This window comes from Maniola hyperantus, chromosome 14 (assembly GCF_902806685.2).
Source record: "Maniola hyperantus chromosome 14, iAphHyp1.2, whole genome shotgun sequence".
Taxonomy (NCBI): Eukaryota; Metazoa; Arthropoda; class Insecta; order Lepidoptera; family Nymphalidae; genus Maniola; species Maniola hyperantus.
This window is the reverse complement of record NC_048549.1, coordinates 11,865,305-11,888,994: the sequence shown is the minus strand read 5'-3', so window position 1 is coordinate 11,888,994 and position 23,690 is coordinate 11,865,305. Positions and strand designations below refer to the sequence as shown.

The window sequence follows — 23,690 nt, the reverse complement described above, 5'->3', positions numbered from 1 at the left end:
ATGTTCTCAAAGGGGTGTGAAGTCTACCAATTCACACATGGCCAGCGTGGTAGACTATGGCCAAAACCCTGCTCACTCTGAAAGGAGACCCGTGCTCTGTAGTGAGCCGGTGATGGGTTGATCATGATACCTACTTACAAGTTACAGTCTAAAGCAATGCAAATCATAGTTTTGACTAAAGCACCCGATTTAATAAAGTAAGTACAGGACTTGCGACTATTTTGTCGTTCCTTTAGAGGCAGCCTACGATGTCGCAAGTGATGATATTATCGTAAAATTAGATTCTATTACGATATTATAATATACTTTGGGACAATTTCTGAGACCCTCGAGCGACTTTTACGTTATGTTATTGAGTTTGTTCCATGCGCATCATTTGAACGGGGGTATTAGATTAGTATGCGGGTTATCTTTAACTGAATGTGGCGAGGGAGGTATTGTGTTTGTCAGTCATGGAGACATGTAGGTATCTACCTTAGAGACAGTTGGTTTTCTACGTACCTATTTAATTAATATAATATTATAAGACTATTCAGAAGATACTTGTACCTGTGTTTTTTTGAACATTAACAATTTAATCATTTCAATCAATCAATCAGCCTGTTTGCGTCCACTGCTGGACATAGGCCTTCCCAAGAGCACGCCACCACACACGATCCTCCGCCTTCCTCATCCACCCACTTCCCGCTATCTTCTTAAGGTCGTCAGTCCAGCGGGCTGGAGGTCGTCCCACACTGCGCTTGCTGATACGCGGTCTCCACTTCAGAACACGTCTGGCCCAGCGGCCATCGGTTCTGCGGCAGACGTGGCCTGCCCACTGCCACTACAGCTGGTTAATCATTTATATGTGTATTTTTTTGTAATCTTGTTTGACTGTTAGGACGTTTGTGCATTCATCACTCAAGGTGTGTGAAGTCTGCAAATCCTTGCTGGGACAGCGTGCAAAACCTTTCTCCCTCTAAGGGGAGACCCGTGCTCTTTAGTGTGCCGGTGATGGGTTGATCATGATGATGATGATAATGAAGAATGAATCCCGAAGGGGTGACTTAATCAAGAACATCACCGTGTGTATCAGCCCTAAGTCATAAGACAGACCCGTATTTGGGCGAACTCAATTATCTCGCTACAACGAACTGTAAACTCTATTTCCCAACAGTCAATACAGTTAGTAAGTCTAGAAACAAACCTAGGCCGCGAGGCGTTGCGTTTACCTAGATTAACGTCAATACAAACACTTTGCTAAAAAAGGACAGATTTATTCTTGACTATTTTACTCAAGTTGTTTGCCATGAGTTTACCTACCGTTGATATACTCGGAATCTTTTTTCTATTATTATTATTATTATTATTTATTTATTATTTAATTAGAACGGCCATAAAGCCAATTACACTAATTAAAATACGAGTACAAACTAACATAAACATACTTACAAAAATTAACAACTTAAAATTATAAATTTTAAAAAGCAAAATTATAAATTTTCACAAAAGTGCAAGATCTGACCCATGAGGTCAGCCCATTTGTCAGCAAATATGTCACAGCGAGGGGACTCCTTCAGCAGTGCGTTGAGCGCAGCCAAAGTGCGCGGTATGGGTGACCTGGAACGCGCTACCGTGCGACTAAACGGACTTACGAAAAATTTGGAGCGGTGGCGGAGATAGCTGTAATTAGAGGGTGCATAAACGCAGCAGAGCTTGTTGTGTAGTTCAGAGCAGTCAATCACACCCCTAAGAATCTTGCAAATTGTACCAATTTGGTCGCAGTCTCTTCGGGTTTTGAGCGAGTGGAAACCCAAGTGCCCTTGGAGAAATTTTGTGGGATACATAAATGGGTAATACCCGTGCAATTTTTTATATAAATACCTTAGAAAGGCTTTTTGAACCTTTTCAAGTAGCAAGGTGTACGTGCTTTCATATGGATTCCAAATACAAGCGCTGGTTTCTAGCTTGGCACGAACCAAAGCGTACTTATATAAAAATATACTTATATAAAAATGAATCGCTGAATGTGTTGCTGATCGCAAATCTCGAGAACAGCTGAACCGATTTCATAGTAAGTATTCCTTGAAGTACGAGAATGGGTCTTACGGAGAGAATTTTTTTAAAAAAATCCTGAAAAAAAATCGACTGTTAGGCGGTACGAAGTTCGCCGGGGCAGCTAGTACTGAATAATAATACCTTATAACATGCAATCTAAAAAACTTGTAATTTCTAAGGAATAAAGCAAACAAAGCAACAATGGTGCCAATTCTCACGCGTCAAGTTACGATGAACGGACAATATTTATACATACAGTGCGACAAGGCTCTTTTGGCACTTGAATGACATTGACAGGGGGGTGCTGTTGGAGAACAAAGGGTTAGAATATTCAAACAAGAACAAAGGGGACACTTGACGGCAACGTTAGTTCCGATTTTCGCCACGCGCCAAAAGAGCTTTGTCGCACTGTAGTACATAGGTCAGGAACGTCGGTGTAACATACGAAAATAATTTAATGCGCAATAAAAAACCTTTTACTCCACGTGAAATATATCGCTCGCTAAAAGTTTTGCGTCAATCAAAGAGTTCATTCCCCTCCTCTAATCCTGATCGTTAGCTTTTCATTTGGCGTCAACGTACGTAAATATGAGATATCTTTGACTCCACGTTACCATTACTAAAAACTGGACAAGCGCGAGATGAACTGACGTGGACAGGATTCCGTAATTTGGCATGCAGATAGCTGTTATGACGTAGACATCCGCTAAGAAAGGATTTTTGAAAATTCAACCCCTAAGGGATAAAATGGAGGTTTGAAGTTTGTGTAGTCCACGCGGACGAAGTCGCAAGCATAAGCTAGCTATTAATATGATGCTTGTGAATATTGTAATACTCTTGAAACTTATTGACCTTATTGAACTAAATTGATTTTGTATTTATTACAATTAACGCGCTACAGTAAACAGAGTCAACAAATGTTAGAAATTATGCAAATATACTTGTTTGTTCTTCAAAATCAAATAAGCGAAGTCAGTATTGATAGGCATTCACGGTAGGCTGGATTTAAACTTTATGCTATGTATTTCAATAACAATGAAATATTTCAAGTTTCTACCTACTACAAAATATTCAACTTAGATCTTAATTGTACCTATTTTTCCCCCTTACAAGTAACAACCTCTGCCAGTATCGAGGATCACTGGTCTGGATCTAAATACCTACTTACTTGAAATATCTACAACAAGTCGTAATTAAAAAACCACATTAGTACATCAATAACAAAAAAAAAACGGGCTGAATTGAGAACCACCTCCTTTTTGGAAGTCGGTTAAAAAATCACATTTGAACCATACAGCCGCCATATATTGAATTTTTTCAATCAATTTGTAGCCGGTGTCACTCGGGATTATGTAAGGATTCTAACGATACCCCATAGATGCATGCAAATCTCTTCAGACATTTTGAAGTTATGGTGGAATAAAGAAAGTCACATACATACATACAAGAACCCTAAAAACATAACCCTCCTTTTTTGAGAAGTTGTGCGAAAATAAAAGTTTTGATGGATTGACTCGTTAACTCCCAACTCAACCCTTGGGTGAAATTTTGCACAGGGTCTCTTTAAAATATAGGTAAGGAATACTATCAGAAATTCGCAATTGCCACGGGATAGATAATACATATAGTATAAGTATAATATACAGGATGTAACTAGAACGCTAGCAAAAACTACTATCGAGTTATTGTTATACCTACTACCTTAACACAATTCAATACCAATAACCATTTGATTTTTTGAAACCAGTTTCAGTGATTTAGTTTTTTTCGAACTCGCAATGTATAGCGTGCAAAACTCGGGTTAATGCCCCGCCCACGAAGCGGCATTGACTCCGAGTAGCCTACTTACGTAACGTTCGTTGACCTTTAGCGTCAGTCATATGTTTTTTTTGTAATATTATATCGTGAACATTTACAAAATATAGCATTTTCGCGTTATTTTGTAATAACATAATTATCAGTAATCATCAGACTATCACCTGTCTTCGTTTTTGCTAGCGTTCTGGTTACACCCTGTATTTTCGCCAAGCGAAGCTGCAAGCGATCGCTAGTCATAAAGATAGGTAGGATAAGTTTGCTTGTTACCTTTTTTTTTAATTCTTCTGTATCACATTGATTGCAAGAACAAAAGTTAAACAAAATAAAATAGAATCGGTACAGAGTACCGAAATCAGTTGCACTGGAAAGTAGATTTATTTCTTTGCATTTCCCACTTCCTCCCACGTCTTGGATTTCTTATACCAGCGCAAAAGAAATTCAAATATAACTACGTACGTACTGAGTGACGAATTAAATTTAGACCAAAGGAACTTTGGTCTCAAAGAACACTATTATAATGACTTTTGTAAGATCGTTGAAAAGATTTATTCTTTTAAAAGAACTTTTCTATGGCTTTTTATGCGCGAATAGGTACTTACATGGAGAACAGTGCTTTGAACCCGATTTTCAATAAAATGTACTGTACTTAGCAAGTTTTTTTATAAAATTTATAGACTAGCGCTTGGCTGCAATCAGCCCCCCAATTGTGTAAGAATAACCATTTCATGGCTATCGCAATCGTCAAGAAATTCTGCCATTTGATTGGTTGATTCGCTGTTTACATTTTTTCACAGCCAATCAAAGGGCAGAATTCTTGACGATTGCGATAGCCATGAAATGGTTATTCTTACACAATTGGGGGGCAGACCGAATCAAGATGGAGCGCACTTGCCTAGAAGATGCCTATTCACTATTGACTTGAAGGAAACTGATGCTGGAAGGGTGTTCCAAAATTATGAATTCATAATATTATTATCAATGCAAAATATCTGTCTAAGCCTAGTAAATAAAACATCTGCCTCCTATTCGGAGATCGGGGGTTCAAACCCTGGCACGCATCTCTAACTTTTCGGAGTTATGTAAGGAGTTGTTTTAACGGTGAAGGAAACCTGCATGCCCGAGATTTCTCCATAATGTTCTTAAAGATGTGTGAAGTCTGCCAATCCGCACTCGGCCAGCATAGCGGACTATGGTCAGCCTTCTTATTCTGAGAGGAGACCCGACCTCAGTAGTGGGCCGGCGGCGATAGGTTGACCATCTAAATATATAAAAGGAAAAGGTGACTGGCTAACTGACTGATCAGTGATCTGTCAACGCACAGCTCAAACTACTGGACGGATCGGGCTGAAATTTGGCATGCAGATAGCTATTATGACGTAGGCATCCATTAAGAAAGGATTTCTGAAAATTCAACCCCTAAGGGGGTGAAATAGGGGTTTGAAATTTGTGTAGTCCACGCGGATGAAGTCGCGAGCATAAGCTAGTAATTTAAAACTCCCGGCGAATTCCTTTCTTTCCTAAAATTTTCATCTTTCTTCTTTGAGATTTAAATCTTTTCATAAAACTTTATACAACATAAAACTTTACGAGAAAATAAAGTTAAATCGCCTTAACGTTTGAAGTAAAGCTGTTCGAAAAAATCAAAGGGAAATTAAGTCTTTGGAGTTTTATGTAGGTGGGTACACTACCGACTACTAGAGTGGTATAAGTATTGTAATCTATTCATTGGTATTGGAATACTAATTTTAGTTTAATTAAAAATTTCCATACTTGAGGATCAACGAATTAGTAGTCAGAGCATGCTTTAGCTTTTTTAAATTTCATTCGTGATTCTTTTACCAAAACTTTATCTTTTAATGAAGTTACATTGCAAAAATACTAATTTCATTTGCAGCATAAGTCAAAAAAGTGTAACTTTTTTGCAACTTAGGTAATTCGGTTAGAAAAACCCACCTCGATTTGAGTGCTAAGTAGATATTTGAAGGATTTTCTGTAAGAAAAAAAACTAAAGATTATATCCCCTCTTCAATTATGAAAGAAATTTTCTGTAAAATCAGAAATAATCATCATCATCATTATCATCGTTGTTAACCGATAGACTCTACTGCTGGGCATAGGTCTCTTGTACACACCCCATTCCCGACAGTCTTGCGTCGCGCCTGAATCTAGCGGCTCCCGCGATTCGTTTGATGTCGTCCTGTCCATCTAGTGGTGGTGAGTCTTCCAACGTTTCGCTTTCCGGTGCGAGGTTGCCATTCTAGCACTTCGGAACCCCAACGTCTATCGGGTTTTCGAACTTACATAATATATGTATATGCCCTGTTCCTTTCCACCTTAGCTTCAAACACAGCTGAGCTATGTCGATTATTCTGGATCTCCTACGGATCTCATTATTTCTGATTTGATCATTATAGAAACTCCAAGCATATCTCTCTCTATCGCCCGCTGAGTGACTCTGAGCTTGCTTATAAGGCCCATACTTAGCCATCATGTCTCGGATCCTTAATATTATCCCTGGTAACCTGGTAACGCGCACTGTTCGAAGACTTTGGTCTTCAAGCACTGAGGAATTTTGGAGGAGAAGACATAGCTTCCTGAATGCTGCGTAGCCAAGTTGGATTCAGTGGTTAATCTCGTTTTCGATATTGGACCTACTAGATTGTGTCCCAGGTACAGAAAGGAAGAAAGAAAGTGAAAGAAAAAGTTTTATTTGGTGCCATAAAAAGTACTGATCAACTCAAAAAAAATCACTCAAAATAAGATGCGTGGTACCAAAATGGACTCCACTGAGCATTTGCTGCGCCTGTGGTTATGAACACAGGCACAGTGCAGGTCTTCTGTGGAGCCAGAGGTATACATACTCCTACAACCAGAAAATAATACCTATTGTTATTTTACACGCATATCTGATGAAATTAGCATGAACCAATTTGAAAATAAGGGGAAATAACGTAGACATTGACAGAGTGATTTGTAGGAAATCAGATAAGCGGATCGACGAGGGAGGATGTAGGCTTCAGACAGTTTCCGACTGATAACACGAGCGTGGGCGTCGGGCGAACATATTAGCACAAAACCAAATAATTACTTCTTAGTCTTTATCGATATAACATACTAGATGATAGCCGCGACTTCGTCCGCATGGATATAGATTTTTTTAAACGGGGGGTGTGTGGGTAGGCAAGGAATTGATATGACAGATGAATTGTCAAAGTAGAAATAATAAATCAGTGCATGCCTGATGCTCGTGTTTAATTGACATCTCCTTACATGGAGCAGCCGGTAGGATCCGAAACTCGGGTCAATGCCCCGCCTACGACGCGGCATTGACTCCGTTAGGCAATGTTTGTTGATCTCTAGCGTCAGTCAGGTGTTTTTTTGCAATATATCGTGAAATTTTACATAAATATAGGATCTTCCCATTTTTTTCGCGTTTTTTTGTAGTATCATATCAGAAGTCATCAGTACTATAAGTTCCGCAAATTGCTATTGCGCTGGAACCATATATAATTAACATAGAAATGACGTCATTTTGACGTCAGGCGAAATAAAAATATACCATCAGCTTGAAACTTCAGTCTAGTGCTGACGTCACTAAAATGGCGGCCACGTGCATTAGCAATTTGCGGGATTTATATCACCTGTCTTCATTTTTGTCTCTCTCGGCTCTCCTGTTACTCTATTTTTTGTGTTCAGTTCAGTACAAGTTCAGTATGTCTACTCATGTGGTTCGGGTACGAAGGAGCTACAACTGTAAAGCCGGCTAGTCAAAGGCGTCCACTCACTGATCTGTATAATATAGCATCCGGCAGGAAATATTGTACATCGATCTTTAGAAAGAGATAGCGGTTTCGTAGAGCGTTGTCTCTGTCGTTGAGACGGACAAAACGTCACACAGGCATGTGCTCTACGAGGTTGAAATCTCTTTTTAAACGTCGAATATTTCGTGCCGCTACTGTAATTATTTACACTTTGACTAGGTATATTAATTTCAGTTTTGATTGACGTCTTCAATATTTCCTGAGGACTCTTGGACTAATGGTATTGAATCCAGCCGTACAGTATAGTCCCAGTATGCATCAATCAGCAATAATTGAAATACCTCGCGCAAGATAATTCGATAGCATTCCAGCAATTAATTCTCTGTGTTTGCTGTGTTGTGCGTTATTGTTGACGTCAGCTACAATATGCTCAGAAACCGTGTATTAACGCTCAGTTAGTTCAGTTTGTCTTGTGGACTGTATTGGTTTGTTTACAGTGCATATCAGACACGTGGATTTCTTCGGCTCAAGACATATTGGTGATGAAACGAAGCGATGCGTCTCATCCTTTAATATTCTTCGCGGAGGATTTTCTTCTACTAGTATTTGCTCACTTAGCCTTCCGCACCTGGAAGGTACTATTGAGTTTTCTGTCTATACATTGTAAAGTCAAATGAGAAAGACAAGCAAATGCTCGGCGTCGCTTCGGTTGATGTGTTCTTTCGTTGGAAAATTCATTCGGGATAAATATATTGTGAATGAACGAATGAATACATTTTTACTAAACATCACAAAAGAAATAATTTAATATACTTACCTACAGAATATATTGTAAATAGGATATACAGACGGCGTATATTTATTGTAAATATAAAATTTTTAGTGATAAGTTTTTTCTTCATGTAAATATACAGGTTGGCCAAAAAGTCGTATGTAGGTATTTAATTTAATTTAATTTATTTTATTTTATAGAGACAAACAGTTACAATTAGTTAACTAGATAGTATATATATATAAACACTTAAACCAAAGCAGTCTCCAATGAGAAATTAACACTTATAATAAAGAATTATGTCCACAACACACGGGCATAGTATGCGTATGAAAAACTAGGCACAGAGTATTTAAAACTAACTAGGTAGGTAAACTTATGGAACACAGAACTGAAATCGACTAAAGTATAAACTATAACTAGGCAGAATTTGATATAACATCCTTAATTGCTAATTTATACCTATGGAGAGAGAGATGAAAAATATCACTTTTCGCGAATAGATGATTAGCTTGGTTGCAACTTCGTCGTATGAATGTGTTATCAGCGTGTTTAGTCTTACTTGGTGCAATATGAAACAGTTTCCGATGCCGGGAGTTAACCCGTGGGCACCTTAAAGATATTTTTGATAGCAGATATGGTGAGTCAACGCCGTTGTTAAGAAGCTTAAATAAAAGGATTTGATCTCTTTGAACACGTCTGTCAGCAGCTGAAACTGGCATATGGGGATTGTCATTACTATTAAACTAGCGGCACGCTATGATGGCCGGTTTGACGTTTGTCCGCTCATGAAGTTCCGTATTAATTGATAACGACTTTGAAGGAAATAATTGTATTACTTTATTGACGATAGTGATGTGCAGAGATTCATAAATTTTATCGAATGTAGTTTTAGGTTTAGGACTCAAAATTTATTTATTAAATTGATTTCTTAAATGTATACAAGTGTAGAAAAATCAGTTTGCACCATTTAAGGGGTGAATGTACTTGTGAATATGAACAATTTTCACTATGTGGACAAACCTCTGAAATCGCAAAAAAATATCAATAAATTTTTAAAAATGGAATCTAATACGATCGTCACATAGGATCGCTGGCTAGCACAACTACTACCTCCGGCAAACTCGCGTCAATGCTCAATGCAAAACAAAGCAGTTTCGAATTGACGTTGCTTCGAAAAGTATAAACTGTCAGTGCAATGCGATTGTGATATAGTTTTGACCTGGCTTTGGATTTCAAATATTGATACTGCATTACTGTTGACCCTTGCTCGTTAATTTGGACTCTGTTCAAGCCCTTTGTTGTGGATTTCGTCGATATGACCGAACGTACGCAGAGAACTGTTCTAAATAGTCAGACACGTGAGTTCCTAATACGCCTTCGTAACTATTTCGATCGTGAAGCTCAAAATGGAGGGCCAATTTTACCTATAACGTCAGTGGTTGAACGCGTAGCTGATGCGCTTAATATTGGACAACGAACTGTTAGACGGATAACTAAAAAAAAATATGGCGAGACTGGCACAGAAGAAAATAAACTTCACACACCAAAAAAGAGGAAAACGAGCAAAACCAGTCGTAGGCATCGATAGCTTTGATGCCGATGCTATCCGAAGACATGTTTACGGCTACTATTTACAGAAGGAGTATCCAACAAGAAAAAAGTTGGTGCATTCACTGAAGGAAGCTGGATTATTCTTCGGTGGGGAAAGTTCTTTAACGAAGATTTTGAAGACCATTGGATTTCGATACAAAAAATGTAACAAACGCAAAATATTGATGGAAAGATTTGATATAGCGATGGCAAGGTATACTTTTTTACGGCAAGTGAAAGAAATCAAAAATTGGCAAAATGTTGTGTTCTTGGATGAAACATGGCTTAATGCTAACCATACTGTAGGCCGTTCTTGGAACGATGACACAGCAGCATCTACTTCCAAAGTTCCTGTAGGAAAAGGATCGCGACTTATAATTTGTCACGCCGGAACCATCAACGGGTTTGTCGAAGGTTCTCTCATGGCTTTTGCGTCAAAAACCACTGGAGACTATCATGAAGACATGAATGGAGAAAAGTTTACTGAATGGTTTACCTCAATGTTGTGTAGCCTCCCTGAACCATCTATTATAATTATGGACAACGCCCCATACCACTCGATGCAAATTGACAAGCCACCTGCCCAATCCCAAAAGAAAGCTGATATCGTCGCATGGCTTCGTAAAAATGGCGTAGATGCAAACATGAATATGTTAAAAGCGGAATTAGTACGTCTTTTAAAAGAAAACAAACCAACCAAGATCCGATACGTCATTGACGAAATAGCATTAGAACATGGGCACAGAGTTATACGGTTACCGCCTTACCATTGTGAGTATAATGCGATTGAGTTGGTGTGGGCTCAAATTAAGGGATATGCTGCAAGACACAATACAGAACCCCCATTTACCACAAAAAAAATGCTAAAATTATTAGAAGAAGCTTGTGAACATGTGACTAAAGGAGACTGGGAAAAGGTTGTGAATAGAACTGTTAAATTAATAAGGGAAGATTATGAAAGAGATGTGAAAATAGATAATATTATAGAAAACGAACATATAATTATTAATGTATGTGATGATAGCAGTGACGACAGTGAAAATAGTAGTATGGACGAATCTGATTAATTATGGCCTTTTGTGGCACCTTTTTCGGTATCTTTTGTATTCATATGTTTCTTGTGTGCATATAAAGTATGTATATTCATTTTCGTTCAAATATTCAGTTCGTTCAAATAAATTAAATAAACATATACATTTTTGTTTTATTAAACCTATTTAATCAGGTACAAAAACAAAACTTAATTGTTTTTTGTTCGAGAATAAATTGACATTCCACATCACTATTGTAATGTGTCAAACCGGCCATCATAGCGTGCCGCTAGTGTAGTATTGTTTAATATGTAATATGTAATATGTAGGTATATACTTTTCTTTTGTATTTAAGTTAGTAAGTGTTAAAATACTAAGTAGGTACTTATACCTTACTTCGTTATATTTCAAATGCCTCGTATCTGTAATTCTGTGTTAGTCCGTTGACATAAATGCCCTACAGAAACGCCGCGTCGCGTCACTGCTCTTCAACTTTGCATCAATATGCCTTGAGCTTAAAGCTGGTTGTTGACCAAGAATTAAGCTGAGTTAGTCTAGAACTCTAGCATATCTCACGTGGGCGGATTTGACTAAGCTGTGATAGTTTGTGATCGATATTATGTAAAACTAGCTGTTGCCCGCGATTTAGTTCGCGTGGATTAAGGTTTTGAAAAATCCTTTATGATTTCCCGGGACTAAAGTAACCTATCTCACTCTTCAGGTCTTTAATTACCTACTATAACCATGCAAAAACACGTCCGTTGCGACACTGAAGGACAAGCAATGCAGCAAACAAACACACTTTTGCATATTTTATATAACTATCTGATGCCTGCGACTTTGTCCACGTGGATTTAGGTTTTCAAAAATCCCGATGGAACTCTTTCATTTTCCGGGATAAAAGTAGCCAATGTCATTCTGGTCTTTAACCAGATATGGATGCCGGAAGGGAATTCCACATCTTAGCGGTTCGTATCAGAATAAGTACCTAGGTTGATAATCCAGACAGATCTATAATTAAAAAAAATCTTACTATTAAACCATTAAATTCAGGTATACCTGAATTTAATGGTTTAATACTTACCTACTTTATCTACTTTCCGTGACTGGCTGTAAGTTTTACAGGTACATACAACATACCAGTTATATAATAAGACTAGCTTATGCCCGCGAATTCATCCGCGTGGACTACACATACCTACCCCTATTTTACCCCCTTAGGGCGGTTACGCACTTATCATATGGCATAATCTTGTACCTATATCAAATATTTGAAAAGAGCAACCGCCGATTTTCTTGCTGGTTCTTCTCGGTAGGAAAGGCATTCCGAACCAGTGGTAGATGCATCCGACTATTCGTAAGTACTTGTAAAAGTTTACTCGAATAAAAAAGATTTTTATTTTATTTATTTATTTATTTATCCGATCCGAGTCCGTGAAAACACGTTCCGAACTATCTGTATGGTAACGTATGATATGACATATGACGTCATATCATACGATGGATTCGGATCGGATGAGTGCGTTAACGGTCTTAGGTTCTGAATTTTCAAAAATCCTTTCTTAGTGGATGTCTACATCATAAAAGCTATCTGCATACCAAACAGCCCAATCCGTCCAGTAGTTTGAGCTGTGCGTTGATAGACCAGACAGTCAGTCAGTCAGTCGGTCAGCTTTTCCTTTTACATATTTTATAGATTAAAGTTAGACAATGGCACCGATTCCGTTGTCTGTCTCTAAACTAAATTTATCCTTTTCTTTTTAACAATGCTAAAAAGGGACAGAACATGAACTTTACATTTAAAGACTACCTTTTAGTGCCCGCTACAAATTTAAACAGTAGGCTCGCGTCTGTGCGCTAAAATCACGGGTTTTACCATCTAAAAATTAAATTTAAAACTGTCAAACTGCGTCTGTCTTTTTCATATTACATTAGTAGGAAGAGGATGCGAATACTCTAAAATTAGGTTGTGCTCAGAATCAGTACCAGTACCTACTTCTTGCTTTTTCTAACGCAAGTATCTAAAACATCTTTATTATAATAATAGAAAGTCTTTATAAAAACAATCTGGACTAAAAATAATACGAGTTCGGTCGGAATGCGAAATACAAAGACTTACCGGCTTACTTACATTTTTCCAGAAAAGTGGTGTAGGCGTGCGTAAAGGTTGAAACAAACAGAACGCGTGATAGCAGCGTGGCTCGATCTCGATGGCGAGGTGCTCAACACGGTCCCAAGAAATTTATTGTTATACTGCCTAAACACAATCCAATACCAATCACCATTTACCTCATTTTATAGTTTTAGTGATTTAGTATTTGTCTCCGAGTGGCCTACTTACGCAACATTCGTTGACACTCTGTCTGGAGTGCACTACAAATAAACCCCTCTTAAAATGTATGGCACCGATTCCGGGACCTTCGCGTTAGACCAGCACTTCTAACTTTTCGGAGTTAGGTGCGTTTTAAGCAATAAAATATTATGTACTTGCTTTGACAGTGAAGGAAAACATCGTGAGAAACCGGCATGCCTGAGGGTTCTCCATAATGTTCTTTAAGGTGTGTGAAGTCTGCCAATTCACACTTGCCCAGCATAGTGGACTATGCCCTAAGAGGAGACCTGTCCTCAGTAGTGAGCCAGCGATGTGTTGATGATGATGAAGAGAAAGAAAATACAAGAATATTAAAAACGATACCGTTTATTTCTCACATTGTTAACAAATATTTCTACAAGTAGGTATTCTACTGCAACTGTAACATAGGTTAATTAAGCCAGAAACTATTTACTAAAACAACAATATTACGTACTATGTACATTACAGTAATATAGATTTATATATACACTTATCTATAAAGATAATCATTTATGTTTCTTAATAAACCGTTAATTTCAAACTTCAATCGTAAAAAAATACAAAATTAAATAAATATGGGAAATTAATTAGTTTCAATTTAATGTAGCTTACAGCTGGCATTGTAAAATAGGCTAGTTGACACTTTTTTTAAGTAGGTCTTAAATGGTTAATATTTGTCCTATTAGATCAAAAAAATTAACACTATATTTTTTTGCGCCCTAAAAACCGTAAAACTTTAATTTAAAAATATATTTTTCTTAGACAGGTGAAAACACTGTCGGCCATGTTTGGCCGATAGATTATCTGTGCTCTGACGTCATGCATTTGTAAACAACAGCATAACCTCCCAAAGTTTAATAAACATGACTTCTATACTAGTTTACATGAAAAATATAGTAATTATCGTTATTGTATCATCCGAGAATGTAAAAACGCATCGATAAAGACCACAGGAAAGTTGTGGATTAGAGTGCCCAGTGAAATAAATATACGTAACACGCGAAGACTTGCTTAAAGGGATCCTATATCACTAACGACTGCAACCCAAATTTATTTTTGCAAAGATCACTTTGTTGTAAGTCTTACTTAATAACTTATTCAATTTATAAAGAGAAAACGATAATTTTTCACGTTTACTATAAGTTTTTAGAAATATATAAAAACTAGCTTATGCTCGTGACTTCGCCCGCGTGGACTTCATAAATTTCAAACCCCCATTTAACCCACTCAGGGGTGGAATTTCAAAAAATCCTTTCCTAGTGGATACCTTCTCTTTACCTACAAAGAACACACCCACCAAATTTCATGTATCTAGGACCAGCTGTTTAGATGTTTAGGCTGTGCGTTGATATATAAGTTAGTCAGGACTTGAAATTTTATATATATGGATACTACGTTAGTCAATAGGGATGACATTTGTTTGTTTACATATTTAATGACGTCACATCATGGCTGACAGCGTTTTCTGAGTTTCAAATAAAAATAAAAACTGTATTTTTTTAAATTGGATTTATATATCCATCCTGCGTTTTTAATAATTGTTATTGATATATTTCGTTGTCTTAAGCAAAATACTATAATAAATAATCATTTATTGGACGAAATTAGATATGAGTCAAGTAGCCTATTGTACAAAATCTAACTGTCGCAAATCGGTTTTTTTTTTAATTTTTTTATCATCTAATTCTAACCAAAAAATATTATATACGACTAAGTTTGAAATTGGGCTCAAAAGTTTATTCAAGAAACACAAAATCCTTATAATTATATTCTAATAGGTAGTAAAATATCGTTTTTAACAATATCTTATCTATGTAAGGTAAGTTAAGTAACATGCCAACTATGAAAATCGTTCTTAACCAATAGGCCTCATGGATACCTACTTGCATTGTAACTTAAATGTAATTTTTATTCATAGAATATTTATTTAATCAAGTTAACTATATTTACAAAAATAACGTACACCTACTTTTATTTAACAATTTTTCGTAATAAATTACAATAAGCAAAGCGATTTACTTATAATATTTAAGTTAACATACTAAAAACTAATATTAATTGGGAAAATCTTCCACACTCATTCTTTTTCGATTAACTTTAATAAATACCTAAATATATCTACTAAATATTTTTTGGTAATCATACAATATCATGATTAACATTTAACGTACAACAAACTTATCGGAAGTCTGGAAAACCACAGGCATACGTGATATTAGTTCCTATAGTCGACGCATTTTAAACTGAGTCGTCGAGTTGTCTGTCTGTTTCGCTCGCACTTACAGGTCGTAGGTTCGTAAGTGCGAGCGAAACAGACAGATAACTCGACGACTCAGTTTAAAATGCGTCGATAAAATATCTAAGATCTACTTATTTTCTTTGCCAGAAAAATAAATGCTGTAACTTCTGACACCTTTCGGCTTAACTTATTACACTCGACATGCGGCAATTTTTTGCGCAAATGAAATATTTCGGCGAGAGTAATTCTTTTGTCAGTTCTAATAATATGTCAGCTTTCTTTTGCGAAAATACAGAGTGAAAAAAGATAATACACACTAAGCCATTTACGCCTTGTGGTCCACACGACCTGATGAAATTGTGTTAAGAGAATTTTGGTTGTTCACAAGACACAAAACTCACAAAATAATTGAGAGAATACATTTAAATATATAAATAAAAATAAATATTCTTTTATTTTGGGACACACTTAGCGTTGTTGTTATACTACCTAATCATAATCCAATACCAATAGCCATTTTCCTCATTTTGTAGTTTTAGTATTTATCTAATATATGGCGTGCAAAACTTGGGCCAATGCCCCGCCTACGACGCGGCATTGACTCCGAGTGGCCTTTAGCGTTAGTCAGAGGTTTTATTTGTATTATATCGTAAACTGTTACAAAATTATAGGATTTAAAAAAAAACGCGTTTTTTTCGTGGTATCATATTATCAGCAAAATTCTCAGTACTATCCCCTGTCTTCGTTTTTGCCAGCGTTCTGATTACACCCTGTATGTTGCGGCAGGGAACACCGCACGGGGATTCCATCGTAACAGTTCGTATTGAAAGCGTCAGGAACGATTAATGTGACGGATAATAAATAATCAAATCGTATTGTGCGGAGTAGGCACTGTATACTATAAGCTCATTCAGAGCCATAAAGTCACAAAGGGTTCATCACGAACACCTGTTCGAGTAATTTCGTAATTAAACTGTGAAAGTAGGACGCTGTTAGTCGTCGCGAGTGGAAATTTCGCGCTTGATGTACCAAATTGCGGTTTCCTGTACGTTATTGCCACGGAGTGTGATGTTTAACGCTCTGAAACAAAAGAGTTCAGATTAATTTATAAATAACATCCATCATCATCATGATCAACCTATCGCCGGCTCTCTACAGAGCCCGGGCACAGTTCACGACAGTTAGGGAATTCCTAACAAAACGTCGAAGCTTCGACGTTCGGCCCTAAGGTAGCTCTAATTTTCTTTGACTTTACGTTACCATAGCCTATTGACATATCGTCGATTCACGATCAAATCGAGAGTTCCCTCACTCTGGCATGGGTCTACTCTCAGAATAAGGAGAGGAGGCTTGGTCATAGTCCACCACGCTGGCCAAGTGCGGATCAATAACATCCATAATCCATACTAATTATACTGTTTAACCGATTTTGGCGAAGGGGGCAGAGATAGCTTGCATCTCGGAGACTATAGCAGGGAATATAGGAATAGCAAACACGACTTCCTTCAGGTCATGATTCAGGGGTAAATAATCGGCAGAAGAATTTCGGGACGTAGAAGAATTTATGCAAATGGCACGTGTAGCCGATCGACGTAGAAAGGTGCAGAAAACCCTAATGGTTTGTTCTACTTCTATAGCTGACGGCACTACAAGAAGAATACTCTAAATATATAAAAGGAAAAGGTGACTGACTGACTGACTGACTGATCTATCAGCGCACAGCTCAAACTACTGGACGAATCGGGCTGGGCATGCAGATAGCTATTATGACGCATCCGCTAAGAAAGAATTTTTGGAAATTCAACCTCTAAGGGGGTGAAATAGGGGTTTGAAATTTGTGTAGTACACGCGGATGAAGTCGCGAGCATAAGCTAGTCTCTTCTAAATCTAGCTTTAAATTAATAGGAAGTTAAAGACAACAATATGCGTGGTTTTGACTTGAACCCATTAATATGCAAGCTTAAGCAAATTAAACTTAGGCAACTCTCTAAAGCCATTTTGACTGGGATGTTGTTGATAGTATAATACACCTTGTAAACTTATTAAGTAAATTGGGCCCGATAGATTTACATTTATTGTAATAGGATAATCTACTAAGCAATTTACATGCCTAATTTACATGTAATTGGATTATTGCAAGATAAATAGGTATCTACTATAAAATATCTACTAACCTTCCTGAAAACCTATGTTAAAAAACTTGACTCCATATCTAACTTTAACCTGTGCTGTGCTTTGACTCTTTAATTATTCTTTGGCTGTGGATAATTAGAAAACCACTCTATGGGTAAAATGCTTAAGTTTTTAAAAATAATGTCAACAGTTGTATAGAAGCGGCGTTACTTTGCGGAAATCCATGATATACCAAAAGCTTAATTTGCTATAATCCCCTGAAACAAGTGGAATCTGTATGGTGCAACATGCAGCGTACGATATGCAATTCTTTGCAATTGTGGATCTACATCTCCTGAGGATGCTTCGGTGTCAGGGCGAAACGTGCGTCGAGTGTGTTTTGGGATTTGTGTGGTGCGTATTGCTTGCCTGGTGGTTGGTTTTTCCTGCATGTTTAGCAGTGGGAGGGCGGGCGGTGCACATTGCATGTAGACATGACATACAGATTCGACTTCAACAGTCACAAAATAAAAGAGTACGTAGTATATACTGCAAACATTTTAAATATTTGGTGTAATGTTGGTGTTAAATAGATGGGTCGAAAATGGGATGGTAAAAAACGAGTTGCAGCCCGCAAAATAATTATTCTAGAGAATAGGTAACCGTTGGTATACCTATAATCAAGTTGAAAGTACTTACTTTTACTAAATAATTTTAAATACATATCAAAAATTGCGTGACCGGCAGGAATCGAACCTGCATCTTCTGGGTCGCGCCCGATGCCTTGACCACTCGGCCACGGTCTCGCTTACTGCCAGTGACACACATATCACCAATTTCGTCACTGGCAGTAAGCGAGACCGTGGCCGAGTGGTCAAGGCATCGGGCGCGACCCAGAAGATGCAGGTTCGATTCCTGCCGGTCACGCAATTTTTGATATGTATTTAAAATTATTTAGTAATTTCCTTGAAGTGTAGGTAAACACTAAAAAATTATAAAAAATACTTACTTTTATATTGAAGGCTTGATTTCCTTGGTCTCGGTGAACTGCGATTCCTCATCTATTAATTGTAACTTAATATTCTCAGTCTTTGTATGAAACGTTGCTGATACAGTTTTTTCTTCTAACACAATGTTTTCGATCTCAACACCATTGTCTTTCTTGCCATTAGTTTCTAGCATTGGTTGCTTTATCGACGGACCTCTATTGAAGGATGAAGCTAACAGAGTTTCTTGTACAGTTTCATTGCCATTGCATATTTTATCAGCTTTATGTGTTGGCATGCGTCCTGAATGATAACTGTTCCTAACTCCACCAGAGGTTTCGAAAAATGGCAGCACTTGCTTAAATTCTTTTCTAAAGTTCTCATTCAACCACGCGTACAAAAACGGGTTATAACATGTTGACGCCATCGCCATTGAATGAGCAAGGAAGAAGGAAACGTAGTAATAGTTCCACTCAGTCATTTGAGCGTAGAAGTCGTTAAATATATTTATTAAATTTAACGGAAGCCACGATATACCGAATATGGCCACCATTGAAATTAGCATTCTATTAGTTCTCTTTTTCCTATCTCTATCTGCCTCTTCTCTTCTAGTATTCTTAGCACCTGGCTTCGACCGGGCGCGGTCGTTCAATCTTATACTAACACATGTATAACAAATTGCTATTACTAAAAATGGTATAAGAAATTGGAGAACTGTTGTGAAGACACCGAATATCTTCCTCGATTTGTCTGAGGGCCAACTTTCCTCGCAATAAGTTCTGTTATTAGTTATCTGTATCCCCATGAACAGGCCATAGGGACAGGTGACTACTAGAGAGAATACCCATATGAAAATTATAATGAAGACGCAGGTGGTGAGTTTCATTCTTGGATGAAATGGATATATGATGACGAAGAATCTGTCTATGGCTATAGACGTCAGAGTGAGGGTAGATATGTATACGCTCGTACCCTGCGCATACGGCATGAGGTGACAGAGGAGTCTTCCGAAAACCCATCTTCCAATAAATGTGTACATAGGTGTCAAAGGTACAGCGAAGATGCACAGAAGTATGTCCGATAACGCCAAGTTGGTTATGAAGAGGTTGGTAACAGTTTGCATCGCCCGATTTCGGAAGACCACATAGCAAACCAATACGTTGCCAAATACTCCAAGGACGAAAATTATCGTGTAGAGGATACAAAACGCTACTTGAACTATATTCACATCAATGATATCAGTTGTCCTGTTTGATTTTGGCTCTTCTAGCAATTCTACTGATTCTCCTGTCAATGTTTTGGTCAAAATCAAAACTCCTCCCACGAAGGATGAGCCGTTTAGATTCATAGTAGAAACATGCTTGCCATTCAAATTGTCGTCGTAGAAATCATCATAAGAGACCATCTTAACCGTAGCGCAACTGTATTGTGTTCGGTTGCAGAATTACTCGCCAATCCATCTGTAAAGAAAAATAACATGTTTAGGATAGAATGAGACATTTAAGGTCATAGCTCATTTGAGCCACATGGCAGCAAACCTGCACCACCACGCTTTGTGCGGTTAGTGTTCTTTATATAGACTTTTATGGACATACGCTCACTACATCAACTCCGTAACGTCAGCGGATCGCCTCGCGGACTGCAAGTTTGCTCGCATGCTTGTCTCTGTGACTGCTCATTGCCCGGGTCTCGAGTGGATCTCGCGCTGCCCGCGAGTGAAAACGAGTTGACCTAGTGTCAATCGCTGACAGAATAAACGTAAATTAGTGGACCACGTGACGTTCATTCATTTACCACGCGAGGTTCACTGCAGGTGACAACGCAGCGTCTACCCGTGGACCACGTCACCTGTCGACAACGAGTGGACGCCGAACGACGAGGTGGCGCTAGTTGGGTGCCGGGTTGCTCTAATGAGCTATGACATTAGTTTGAAATTAATATTAGTTCAAAATACTATTAAAAACATAGTGTTATTGTCGCTGACTGTACGTTCACCGAATTCATAATGGAGGTAATCGCGTAAATTGAATTGTGCGTTAGAACCGTGGGCTCTCCATTAATTTGCGACAACATTAATTTACTTTTTACGACTCTAAATGTTTTCGTGTTGCCATTAAAATAAATTGTAGCGTGTTTAAGTCGGAAGCTTTCAGCTGTTTTATTTTAATTTTGAGACCTTTGTTACTTAGGAAATATAATGTAGAGCTAAAGCTGGCAAAACGAGAAAAATTATTACGAAACTCATTTTAGCCTCCGTTTTTTGTTTGTTTTTATGTCTTTTTATTTAAGTAGTTCTTTTTAGATAGCCCGAGCACATATACATTTATATATATTTATAAAGCGGTAATAGCCTAGAGGTTAAGACGTCCGCTTTGTAATAAGGAAGTCATGGGTACGATCTCGGGCACGCACCTCTAACTTTTCGGAATTATTTAGTTTTAAGTAATTTTATATAACTTAATTTGAACTTGATTCGTGAAAGAAAACATCGCGAGGAAACCTGCATGCCTGCGAGTTCTCCATAAAGTTCTCAAAGATGTATGAAGTCTTCTAATCCGCACTTAGCCAGCGTGGTAGACTATGGCTAAACCCCTTTTTATTCTGAGAGGAGACCCGTGCTCTGGAGTGAGCCAGGCGATGGGCTCATCATGATTAGGTTTAATGACGAACTGTGGCTGACGAAGATTTGGGAGCCCATTGCATTAGGTATCCCAAAAACTCCTCAAAAACCTAATTAAGTAATGGAAAAAGATTACAATAAAGCCAGCCTTATTGAATGGTAACTATACAAACACAAATCATGCCTCCGTGGAATGGTGCCAAGAATACTGACTGCATTTCCACGCTGGGCTGTCAGATTGATCCGTTGCGCAAAAAATGAGCCAACATTTCCGTCACCAGATGAGGCTATAAACTGCGGTGAAATGTCTCGTAAATTTTTTTCAGCACTAAGACTCCATGGCGCCAGGGTCTCCAGTCACTCTCCACGGCAAACGGATAAATTGGTCACTCCTTACCATCGTACAAGAAATACATGGCGGCCATTTTTAATTTTTTATTATTTTTGCTATAGCGGCAATAGAAACCGGTACACTGGCCAGTGTACGGTCCGCGTGCAGCGCTACCCTGCCCCTCGCACATGTACGGTAGGCAGGCGAGAACGGGGAATTTAAGATGATGCACACGTGTCGTAGGTATTAGTTACGCTATGCATTCACACCAGCCCGCGGAAACAATAAGCAGTGATGGGGCAATTTGTACGTTCCGTATTTATCGATATACGGCAAATCTGTGGTCTTAGTTTTACAAATATTATTTATGAGAGGATTTTTATGGTTTTTATTCATATTGTAGAATTTTAATGTCAATTTTAATATAAAATCAAGTAAAGTAGGAAATTTTATCTCGTGGTGTAAGTGGTTTAAGTTACTCTTAAAAGGAGTATTATAAGATATTTTTAATGCTTTGTTTTGTATAACTTGTAGAAGCTTGTAATTAGTAACACAAGTGCTGCTCCAAATAGGGCATGCATAAGTTATGGATGGTCTGACAAGTACACTGTAAATTTCAGATACTCTGAATTTATTTTTCTCTAAACTAAATTCAGAGTATCTGCATCTTTTTCTTTTTAACATTGCTAAAAAAGGACGGAACATGAATTTTACATTTAAAAATTCTAATTTTAGTGCAATCTACAAGGCTCGCGACTGGCGGCTAAAGTCACGCGGTTTGACAGCTCTAAGTTAAATTTAAAACTGTCAAACTGTGCCCGTCCTTTTCATATTACATTAGTAAGAAGAGGATGCGAATATTCTAAAATCTCATTTTGCACGATAAAATTTAGGTGTGCTCAGAATCAGTAGGTACCACTGTTAAATAGGGTCACAATACGATACAATAGGTATGGAACCCTAAAAAGTGACGACCATCAGAAATGAGGTAAGTATAAGGACGCAGAAAAAGAGAAACTGAAATATTGTTTATCGCTACCGCTTCAGAAAAGGTACAGAAATGTTACCTGCCAGTGAAAATGTACTGTTTTATGTGGATAATAAATTGCTTGAAGCAATAAAAAGCTTGTCGGGCGTGCTAGCTCCCCAATCGACTTATTGATGGATGCGTGTTTATTTTATCTGAATTCGACGCTTTTATCGTTAATGTAATTTGTACCAATGACCACTGGCTTCGACTCGTAAAAAGGATGGAAGAGGTTTGCAGTTTGCACTATAAAATAATAAATAAATAAATAAATAATCTTTTATTACAGGCTGCAGTCAAGGGTAAATTTGTATCTGAAAAAAGGTGCTTTCTCTACACTTCCAGACATCTGAAAACCTCTTTTTGCCTGAAACCTGTAGCTCAATTCCGTAAAACCTTCTTTGCGAAGCGATTCTTGTTGCAACAAAGCATTGTAGCCAACAGTGAGCGAGCGTCAACCAATCAAAGGTGATTACGATTGTGACATTGTAGCTGTCATTCTACCGAAATCGAGCAGTTGGTGACCATTGCGGCAAAATGACAGCTACAATGATCGTAATCACCTCTGATTGGTTGACGCTCACTCACTATTGGCTACAATGTATTGATGCAACAATAGTATAAATTCACCGAATAGCAACGATTGCTATTGTTATAATGACTGATGCAGTCTTTCCGCAATCGACCAGCAGTGCAGATTATTATTGCCACACAATTTCGACTGTAACAACATTTCTACTACCTGGGTAATTCAGTGACCACTTTTTCAAAGATAAAATGAAACACTCGGAAGTAAAGTAGGTACCTACGCGGCAGAAAATAATGTACATCGGCCTTTAGAATGACATTTCGGCTTTATAGAGCGTTGTCTCTGTCACTCATACCTATATATGACGTTTTATCGGTCTCAACGACAATGTTCTACAAATCCGCTATAAATATCCTTCTAAAGGTTGATTATAGCGGATGTACATTATTTTCTGCCGTGTACTGTACTTCCGAGTGCTTTA

At 37.8% G+C, this 23,690-nt stretch overlaps 1 protein-coding gene across 1 annotated transcript in view; it reads right to left on the bottom strand.

Moving 5' to 3' along the window:
- Window positions 1-15,663: 15,663 nt before the first annotated feature.
- LOC117988340 (prolactin-releasing peptide receptor-like) overlaps window positions 15,664-23,690 on the bottom strand; it is a 52,743-nt gene continuing 44,716 nt past the window's right edge. Inside the window, exons 2-3 of the mRNA XM_034975467.2 lie at window positions 18,726-20,162; window positions 15,664-16,684 (exon numbers count right to left, since the gene is read on the bottom strand). Coding sequence (XP_034831358.1) covers window positions 18,728-20,107 — 1,380 coding nt within the window. The 5' untranslated portion in view covers window positions 20,108-20,162 and the 3' untranslated portion in view covers window positions 15,664-16,684; window positions 18,726-18,727. The remainder of the gene's footprint in view (window positions 16,685-18,725; window positions 20,163-23,690) is intronic.